The sequence below is a fragment of the Pseudochaenichthys georgianus genome, chromosome 20 (assembly GCF_902827115.2).
Source record: "Pseudochaenichthys georgianus chromosome 20, fPseGeo1.2, whole genome shotgun sequence".
Taxonomy (NCBI): domain Eukaryota; kingdom Metazoa; phylum Chordata; class Actinopteri; order Perciformes; family Channichthyidae; genus Pseudochaenichthys; species Pseudochaenichthys georgianus.
Genome location: NC_047522.1, coordinates 18,600,054 through 18,611,126, shown reverse-complemented (window position 1 = coordinate 18,611,126; position 11,073 = coordinate 18,600,054). Strand labels below are relative to the sequence as shown.

The 11,073-nt window shown below is 40.8% G+C and overlaps 1 protein-coding gene across 3 annotated transcripts in view; it reads left to right on the top strand.

The window, feature by feature from the left end:
* The first annotated feature begins 1,300 nt into the window (after positions 1-1,300).
* LOC117465641 (enhancer of polycomb homolog 1-like) overlaps positions 1,301-11,073 on the top strand; it is a 49,027-nt gene continuing 39,254 nt past the window's right edge. Inside the window, exons 1-2 of one of the 3 annotated variants that reach the window (XM_034108580.2) lie at positions 1,301-1,592; positions 2,277-2,397. Coding sequence is in view for 2 of the 3 variants with exons in the window: in XM_034108578.2 (XP_033964469.1) it covers positions 6,277-6,429 (153 nt within the window). In the remaining variant the exon portion in view is untranslated. Of the gene's footprint in view, positions 1,593-2,276; positions 2,398-5,929; positions 6,430-11,073 lie in introns of those variants that run through there. The other 2 variants (XM_034108578.2, XM_034108579.2) reach the window with 2 other exon arrangements.

Genomic DNA, 11,073 nt, shown 5'->3' with positions numbered 1-11,073 from the left:
AGCCAGGGAAACAGATCTACTTCTCAATCAGGATCCCTGCTGTGAAGCACAATGAAGCAACAGCCTTCCTCTGAACTCTTGTCAGCAGTTGGTCCAATTTGTTAAGCGGAGAGGGGTTTGAAACGGATGTTGGGGTCTGACGTGTTCTCCTTTAATTTCAATATGCAACCCCGACTGCCACACTTCCCTGCATGCACTGCACGCACACATTCACACGGCATCCCCACATGAACGGCTTGCAACACAAGGTTAGTTGTCTGTGGAATGCATGCAAAGTTTTATTATTCACATATTTTCCAAGAAAAATCCCACATATGCTGACGTGTGGCTCAGCTGTGTAACTTTGCTCTCAGAAGGCTAAAGACTAAAAGTTTAGCATTTTGCAGTGTAATCCCAGTGGAGACACATTACTTTACAAAGGTCTCCACTGCCCTCTAGATGACATGAGAAGAAATTGCCTCGCTGCTGCAAATGATGAAGCATCTTCACATTCATTTACAGTTCAGCAGTCAGAGAAGACGCTATTCTGGACACCGACATGCAACCTTGACTCTCGGTGCTTCAGTATTCCGGCAAACACCTTTGAATCAATCAAACAGAACACTGCAGGCTTCACATGGTGATGTACAACTCTTAAAAGACTCTGAGCAGCCAGTGTATGTGCAGCCACTTTGCCAAGGCACTGGGCTGCATCGTGTAAGCGCAGAGGAACAATGGGATGTTCAAACGTAAATGGATATTAGGGTTTCTCCACTGCCTACAGATGGCTGCTGATGACCTTGCTTGGAGTGTTGAACAAAGCGATATTAATCATAGCCATGCTTCCTCCAATCCAAGAGTCACAGCTTTGGCACCTAGTAGGAGGTGGTGCTGCTGTTGGTGGTGGTGGAGCATCAGCTGTGTCATCATAAAATGTGGCGTCGTGCAAATATCACAGAGGAGGCGGCATTGCCCTGCATGTGAAGGGGCAGAGATGGGGGGGGGGGGGTTGAAGGGAGGTGACCAGCCCCGGAGACAGTTACATAACAAATACTGCAACCATGCTGAAAAATCACTGTTGCATCATCTGTTAATGGCCTAAATAAAGGAGTAATACTTAGTCAGAGGTTGCACTTTTTAATTTATTTAAGGCTACATTGTTATTTGTTGCTTTTGTACTTACTACAATGCATTTCTTAAACCAAAACATTTAATGAAATACATTATTATTGTTATTATTAGTGGGTGGGCGGGGGGAACAGTGAGCTCTCCACAGGTGATTGGTGGCGTGCACCCTCCAATCACACTCCGCCTGCAAAGTGGCTTGGTGGTCAGTTTGGATGTTTTTTCTTTTTTTTTTTGTTGTCGAAGTAACCTTAGGAAACTATCAAAGTTTACCGTCAGCGACAGGATAACACTTCCTCTGTTTTGGCTTGTTATTCCCAGCGACCTCTCACGGTGTGTTAACGCGACTTTTTTTAAAGGATTTATCATTTTTATTTCCTCTGAGGCGTCCTGAAGGGAGCTAACCAGCGTTAGCATTGGGCTAGCATGACAACCAGAAGAAGAACTGCCATCATCATCATCCTCCCCTGTGGCGTTGCTAGCAGCAGGTAAGTTAAAACTCTGGCTCAAGGTAGTTTTACCCCTCTTTTCCCCGAGGAAAATGAAAGTGACTGATTTTAATCGCGGACAAGTACGTTACGAGTTGAAATAAAACTGTTGGCAGCCTGTTAGCTGGCTGGTAAATGGCGCAGGGTCAGGGGAACTGTGCTAGAATATCGTTAGCATCAGCTAGCCTCGGTTGTGCAAACACAGCTGTGTCTGATCTTTGGGCTCGAAGCGATTACAAACCCGTTAAAAGCTGCCTTGTAATCGGCTTCGTCTCGGTGCATGGTTGTCGTCTACATTTGTTAAGACGATTTCTCTTTTTTCTGTCGTGTGCTGTTATATTTACCCCTCTACTCTTCCATTAAAGGGTTGCACTAATGTTATGTGGCAATACTTGTTCTGCATTTATTAAAAAGCGAATGCATCCCAGCAAAAAATCATGCATTGAAAAAATTGAAAGTGTGAACTAGTGTTGCTGTGTATTGTAGATCAAATCTTGCTCCATATATTTTTTTCCAGTGATCCCACATATTTCAGTTTAATTGTAATGCCCAACAGAGATGAAAACAAAAAAAATTGCTGAGGCACTGTGCCTAATAAATCATATTAACCATGCATTTTGATAGACACTGTTTATGATGTGTTCTATATTAATTCTGTCCTTCTTGCAAATGTCTGTTTCACAGGTCTCCATCATGGTCTGCAGCTGTGAGCCTATTGCTCCCAAATGGATGATGATTATCATGTCAGCCTCCCACATCTGTATCAGTCACTCACTCCCCCTGGCATTCTCGGCCATCCCTGCAGGTTATTTGCATTTTATTGTTTCTCTCTCTGTTGTGATATGACTATAACATGTAAAGGTCAGGTAGCTAAGATCAGGCCCATGTTAAAAATGTCTGCAGAATCTTTTTTTATTTCTCAGTGTTGCATATGCAGATAATTTGTATTTTGACGGCCCACCTGGTGTTAAACATGTGTTTTAGTGTCAGACTGTACCCACAGAGGTGTAGTAGTGATGCATATGAGTTTATTTCCCTCTAGACATAAGTGGTTGAGCTGTCTTGCATCATATGCAGCAAACATTGTATGTTTATAAATGATCGGAGAATTCAGAGATTTTACTTTGAGACATCTTTATTGAGGCATATTCTTGAAGGGCAAGGAGGAAGTTGATTTAGTAACTTTAATACGTTTTATGATTTCCCTATTGATTCTTGCACTATAAACAGGGGTGCACATAACTGGTACGCATGCGCGGCACAAATCTGAATTGCGTAACGTCACTTGTGTCACTACGCGTACCTCAAAACATCAAAAACAAAACACATATTTCGTCTACACGTGTTTCTTGTAAACACTCAATGGAGTAAACTACTAGACATGTCAAAAAAAACAAAGACATTAAGCAGCTACGTTGCCGTTTTGCTCCTTGCAAAACATCTTCGGAATTTCTATGACTGATTGAACTGGAGCTGGGCGAGCCGCGCAGGACATAACCGACGGACCTGTGAAGCTTACAGGAGGCAGAGGCTTAGATCACCGGACAACAGAGTTGGTCGCCGTGTGCACATACAGGGTTAATGTCGGTATGAACAACAGAATTGTGCCAAAACTCCGCCAACTGGCTGCAGTGGGAGACTCCCCTGTGCACATTCTGTGCCCCGCGCACACACTGGAGAACTACGCAAAATCAGCTGATCACAACACACAGTTGCAAACTTACTCTTAATGGGAGAGTTTGAAATCAGACAGAGGTGGAAGAAGTACTCAGATCTTGTGTAGGAATACTCTGTTACAGTAAAAGTCCTGCATTCAAAATGTTACGTTAGTAAAATTAGAAAAGTATTATCAAAATATAGTTAAAGTACCAAAAGTAAAAGTAGATTGGTCCATTTCAGAATAATACATATGATATGTTTTATAATGATTGATCATTAAAGTGTTATTACAGCTGGTAGAGATGCAGCTAGTTGTAATGATAATAATACATTTTATTTCTATAGCGCTTTTCTTGAACCTAAAGATGCTTTACATTTGGGAGGGAGGGTAGACAAACAAAAACAAAGCCACAAAGAAACAAAACAGAAAAGCAGTAATGTAATGACTAAACAAATGTCATTACAAAGTAATGACTTTGTATACTGCAAGGTAGCTTGTGAATTTACTCCAGGTGGAACTAAAGTCTGATTTAAGACTTGATTATATTTCACATCATTAATCCACATCTGTAAAGTAACTAAAGGTATTAAATACATGTAATGGATTAAAGTACACCATTTACCTCTGAACTGTAGTGGAGTAGAAGTACAACGTAGCATCAAAGTCAAGTACAAATATCTCAAAATGTTACTTAAGTAGAGTACTTGAATAACTGTACTTCGTAACTTCCCACATCTGAAATCAGATATGACTTCAAGTCATGTGATAATATCTTAGTATTTGATCCTTCAACTTGGTCTCAGGAAATGCAAGGACTTCACAGTTTTGGCAACAAGTTTTGGAGAAAGCAAATCGGAGGCTTAAAAAGAGACAGGGAGGTGCATCATCTTCATCATCTAGCATGCAAGAAGTGTAAATAGAGGACAGTGAAGGAGACACTGAGGAGGACGACCACGCTTCGTGTGGGGTGACACTGTCTCCTGGTACTCACAAAAAAAGTTATGTGCACCCCTGACTATAAACTTTATAATTAGGGTGATTACTTAGGCTTCATACTGAAACATATAAAGCAAATGTATATCTGTTTCGCAAGTGTTGAGTATCATACGATGGGTAACCTTTCTTATGTACATGTAAGTCACTCTTTTGGGCCACATTTAGATCAAACAAACACTACACCACCAGTTTAACTTTACATAAAATTCAGGGCTAAGCGTGTACCTCGGTTTTGATGTTATGGATTGGTATGTTTTTAGTACAGAAGGGAAAACAGAAAGATGCTGAAAATAAAAAAATGTCATCCTTTACCAAAAAGTTCCTTCCAAAACATAACTGCCTTTACCCTTGTGCTTGGATGTTTCAAAGCCCTTGATTTGATAACAGTCGGATTATTTGTGCCGAACACATTCAGCATTACAGAAATGATCAGCCTTGAATGTTGTTGAGCCCTGTGATTGGTGAGGTAACAGAGACATTGATTTGCAGTTTTGATAGTTGCATTAACATTGTGAAAATGCCACTTTGTCAAAAGTAATTGGCGGATAAAGAAAAAGGCATGTCTTATCTTACGGGATGAAATGTAAACAACATCACAGTACATCAGTAATGTGCAGAAGGACCTATCGAGATGCACAGATTCTCCATCCTGGAAGTGTTCGGGCTCCAGCAGCAGAAGACCGTGCATGTTTCCACGCCTGACAGCTACAGTACGAACAAAAAGAGGAAGCAACACTTGTTGATTTTTGACAGATTAAACAATGTTGCCTGTGTTTGGATTTATATAGCTTGACAAGGCGTAAAGCTATCATGCCCTTGTTTTTTTGGGAAACATTACAACACCACAGCATATATTTTGTGTGCATTGTCAAAAAGTCATGAATAACAGATTAGCTGTTCTTGTTCTGTTAAAAGAACAAGTCAATTTCCATATTGCTATATTATAGCAACATGGAAAACACTCTAGCTTTTGCCATATTTAAAATTAAACATTAAACAATTTCTTGCCATATATGCCATATTTCAGTTTGCAACGAGCACTGCTCTCCAGTACTACAAAAAATAATTAAAATAATAGCCAAAATAAATAATGTATCCTCCTCAACTAAAATTACATAAGCTAAATTGGTATACACCGCCCTTTCGGCATAGTATGTGATTAAACACAATCCTTAATGAGTGAAAAATATTGAAAACAACAATGACTGCAAAGTTGTGAGGAAGGCAATAATTCGCCACTTCTAGACCCTGTGTTTATGTCCTGTGCATTTCCAAAAAAAATCAAGCAGATGCTGTTCACATGAGTGCAGGATAGTAGTATGGTTTGTTTGTACCACAGGGTGGCACTGTTTGCAAAACAATTGTATCGGACATGCAGAACGTGTCCTATTAATGTTTGAAAATTAATGTTAACACACGACATACATTATATGATATGTCTTTGCAAGGTTTAAAAACACTCATAACCTGTGATGGTTGACCCATAAATATATTTATTTTATTGCCATGGCGCTACACACTGCTGTGTTTTATATTTATTTTTATTATTGCCACGTTTTTTCATCATAGAGAATAAATATGATCTGGTACGTCAGCACAGGATGAACCTGGGAAGTTCACATCCTTCATCAGCATCCATCCAGCCCCCACCCTCACTACACCCCCCCTCCACCGTACCCCAAGGGTCTCACGAACGCGCACGCGTGTAAAACTGCGTGGGAATGGCTGTTTGCGTGATCGAGGGGGTTGGGCCGCTTGCAGCGAGCGGAGAGCTGCATGAGTTTGTAATGTCCGCCATGTTGGCCATGGCGTATTGAACCGGGGAGGATCAGCGGAGCCTGCGAGAAAAGAGACCGACAGAGAGCGACCGAGACCCGGGCCTTCCCGGCTCTGTTCGCGCAGCTACGGACCCTAACCACGCTCAATTGACTGGCTGACTCCCACAGATTCATCCATGAGAACTCGAGGCATACCTGCTGTTATTCCGAGCAGATCCAATAGATTTATGCTGCATCTTTTAATATAAAAATGAGTAAATTGTCGTTTCGGGCTCGGGCTCTGGATGCTAGTAAGCCTCTGCCCGTTTTCCGCTGCGAGGATTTGCCGGACCTGCATGAATATGCCTCCATCAACCGGGCAGTGCCGCAGATGCCGACAGGGATGGAGAAAGAGGAGGAATCGGTATGTTTTTCTATTACTGTCCGACTGGCGGTGGATCGGTTTGGCGGTATTTTCACATCGAGAGGCGCCACTATGCTGCCTGCGCAAGGCTGTGCAAAATGGCCGCCATGTCTGCTCTTTCGTGCACACGACGGATCTCGATGAATCTTCAATATTATCCGCCCGTTCCACCACATGTGTTATTATAATGCTGCACAGATTTGGTTTTGTATTCGTGAGTCGTGTTGTGTGCGGTTGTTTCACTTGAAATTGCACCCGAAAGCACAAAGAAGTCACGTGATTTGTCTCTGCTCCACCATTTTGTTGACTTTCTCCTCCGTAAAGGCAGGCGGGGATAGGCCTTGGTTATGGTGTGATTTCCGTGCACCAATGCCAGGGGGAGACACTGAGCCCCGGCCCGGTTTGACAGCTAAGTGTTGCGTGTTGACAGCTCCTGCTCCGCCATGTGTGCTGCACACTGCTCGCGCATGCAGTCGCCAGTTTGGCGGAGACATTTTGCAGAGCCTGCCCTCTATTTAACCATAACACACACCTGCAGGATTGCACAGTGTCGTGGGAGCATAATGTGTTAAGACATGCATGGTATGGCTATGATAGTGTTAGACTACAGGCGGATTTATGTTCTCGTTGTACACAATGACAGCAGTCCGAGTGCTTTAGCTATATTTCAAGTCTCATGATGCAGTGTAGGAATGAGAGAAGAGAAACTAACAAAGTGTCTCTTACATTAGCGTGTTGTTTCAGTAATAGTTGCTGATTATGACATTTAGAAAAGGATGCCTTTTTTAAAACTCAGATGTGAAAGAAATAATTTTGCAATGAGTGTACAAATATGTGTGGCTTAAATTATAAAAATTGCTCGCGTAGTTAAAATATAAACTTGATATGGCCTTTTTTTAAGGAAGAAACCCTCAATTCAGTTGCTTAGCTCCTGTGCACCAAGAACATTGTGTTGCATGTTTTTCTACTTGGATAATGTGTTTTTTTAACTAATGAGAAGTGAGAATGGCCACCAAATTGGCCAAAACCAGGCTGGTTTCCTTCAGTTTTGTTCGAAGACTGTTTTGAGTATAGGGTATTAATTTGTGACATATTTCTGTAAAAAGTTTAAGAGTTTCATGCAGAATATTCAACAACTCTGGAAGCTTTGATAAGCCCTGTAGTTGTATAGTATTTCTTTTTTTTAGGTTATGTTTGTTTTAGCTTGTGTACTATATCATCCTAGATAGTGCAGGTAATTCTCAGGCTGTATGTAACGTTCTGGATCCTTTATTTAAACTCAGGTCTTTTTATGATCATATATAGCGCTCGTCTTAAATATTTTTCTTAGTTTGTGGAGTCTGGTGTGTACTACCTAACACTACATTGGTTCCCTCTTTTGTGTAATAGGTTGGTAGTACATATTATTCACATTCAACTCGCGTTTTAAATATAGAAATGATTTACATTGTGGCTATAGACAGATTATGCAAAGCCATAAAGATATGACCCATTGAAGCACAGCTTGTCAGATTGGAGTATAGCCCAGATTTAGCAATTCAAAATGCATTGAAAGTCAAATGGGGTCACTCCATTCAATTCATCTACTGCAGAAATGCTAGCCCTCCACGTCTACATGTTTCACTTTAACTGCTTCAATTTGATAAATTATTGATGAGTGTATGTTGTTGTCAGTTAATAGGTAGTTAATATTGCTGGTGCTGGAGAAAGTATACATTGGCAGTGTAATAGCAGGTGTTTATTACTACTCCTGGTGCCGATATGCCAGATTTTTCTGTCACCTTATAATCAAGAGAGCCGCTGAGACAAACACTAGGAAAGCACATACAGGGTCTTACAAAGTCAGCAGTTCAATCCTCCTCCCCCCCACTACTGTACACATACACACAGTGGCATTACATAACAGTGTGACGGCAGAGATAAAGAGGACAGTTTTACTACAAGGCTCCGCATGGCTCAGCTCCCTGACCCACATCTTGTCCAGCAACAATGTCTCACTCTGCTGAGTGACCACACACTAACCTCAGCTGTATGTCTATTTAAGAAGCATGCAGAGGGAATTTTCAAGTACATGCATTGACAAGTACATGGAAGAAATATATTTTTGGAATCTACTAGTTCTATTTGGGGAATATACAGTTTGTTCATGGACATTAGAGCTGCAAAAAAATCACATTATGATCATTTTTGACTGATAGTACAATTATTACATGATTCACGATATTAAAAATGCATATGTGACTTTTTAAGAGAATTTGTACCAAAGAAGTTGTTTTTTTAAAGCCAATAGTAAACGTAGTCTTGATTATCTCTGCGTCTTTACAATACTAAATCCCAAATTATATTTGAACACATATACATGAACAAATATTGTGCTTTCTGTCATGTGAATATTGCACAAGTCCATATTTTTGATTACATTACGAATCATTGTGCAGCCTCAATATAAATAATAGATCAGAAGCCAGTGTATCTTTTCTTTTCTGATTGAGTTCTTTTATGTATGCCTGCCTCATCAGCATTCATGATGGCAAACCTGACAGAAATAATTAACCTCTTAAGAACAATTTGTGTGCCGTCAGTGGTTGCAAATGAATTAGAAATATGGCACTTCATTCACTGTTAATCTGTGCATGCACAATGTCCTGCACAGCATACAATAATTCACCTGCTGTGCTCCACTGTGGCTTTCAACATGCATCAGAAGGCTTTGCATGTCAGTGCGAGTTTGCCGTTTGTAGAAGCACAGCTAGTACATTTATTCACCAAGACTGTGGCAAACAGGAACATTTTGTGCCAATGCCTAATCAGGGAGCTGATTGTTACATTTGCACTGATGGTTGGATAATATGTAGTGATTCGTTGAGTGCTGATCAGAGGAGGAGATGTATCTCGTCAGGAATCATGAGGGTCAGTAGGACAATGGCTGTTGCAGTAAAGTCTGATGTTGAAGAAGCAAGCAGAAAAAGATGAACTCTACTTCAGATATGCACAGGCCATCTTTAGCGATGAGGTATACGTTTCATTATATGTGTGGCTTAATCTATACATTCATTCTATAGTACTTAAATTAAGAAGTTGCGATGACAACATGAGTTGAATTGAAACGTTTGAATTGTAGTTTATTAAGTGAAACGCTGATTCTACTTTGAGCTTCAGAAGTCAATAATATCTTTTAGTTTGTCTCAATGTTTAGGATTGTTGCGATAGTCTGGTTTTCTCGCTCCCCGCTTGTCTCATTGCATGCATCGCTCTGCTCTGTGGATTTTAGATATGCCTTGACTGACTGAGCAAATTGCCTTCCTTGAGACTTCCTCTGGTCAGCGTGAGCTGAAAACACCTGCTGGAGGCCACATTTTTGTTTCCATGGCAACTTTTGTTGGAGTCATCTATTTTTCTGGAAAACATTTAATGGAAGTAGCGTGTGGTATTTTGAAAAATAGATTTTCATTTGTGTTTCTCAGCTATCTGCATCTGTGGCCCTGACAGAAAGCAGCACCGCCGCTGTGAAGGCTCCACAGTGCGAGCTCATTTTGTGAAGAAAGAACAAGACAATCAGAGGTTCGATATTAGGTTATTTTCTGGAGTAAAAGGCAGAGCGGTTTGCGACTTTCCTATATGGGGTTTTAGCATTTGTGCACAATGCGTCCGTTGGCAGCGAGCATTATCATTCTGTTGTGTTTTTTTCTTTAGGTGTTCTTGTACTCTTGTAGGGTTCCAGTGGCTCTTTGAAAAAGTCCCAAAATGCATTGAATTAATTCAAAATATAGCCTCAATTTGCAATAAAATGTCTCTCAAAAGTCTTTAAAATGTTAAGTAGGATTCTATGACTGGTTGTTTTCCCCAGAGATATCATCTTTTAAAATAATTATCCAAATTACCCTCTCATTAATGTCACTCAGTTAAGGATAGAAAACCCATCAACTGTCTGCTCGCTAACAACGTTATGGCGAAAAGACTGATCATCAAACAATTTAGTGAAATGGTAACTGGGGTCGTTTCTCTTTTTTATATTCATTGAGTGGCATTAATTCTTTAAAAAGTCTTAAATGTATCTTGCCTTAAACTGTAGGAACCCGTTCTTACCTATTCTTTTTTATTTGTGTGAATAATGAACATAATTGTTTCAGTGTGAACATACTTCTAGAAATTGGTTCAGAAACAAGCATTCACGAGTGACATGTTCACTATAAATGGATTGAAACAGACAGTTGCACAAGGTCTTAGGATATCGTAGTATACTCGTCCCCATGTGCCATTCTCCAAAGCCCTTTATCCTTTCTCACACAATTCCTCAACAGAGGAAATCCCAGGCTGTGAACCGCGGTCGCGAGGATCACGCTCTGCCAAAGATCAGGATATCTTTTTATCTGAGGCAGCGCCGTGTAGCTTGCTGAAATGTGCCGAGCATATATCCTCTGCAGACGCTTGCAAAGGCCAGTCTGGGCCAGGCTCAGGTTTAATTGGTTCCTTGCGCTCACTCTTGTATGCATGTTCCTTTACCTCGCCATGCTCAGAGTTCATCGTCGTGTCAGACGGTGGGATGCACAGAGGGCGACTTTTAGAAGATGTCTTTGACAAGCAACAAGAGAGCAAACCCTGCGCCGTGTTGGTTAAGCATCAGTTCAAAAAAGTTTACATAAG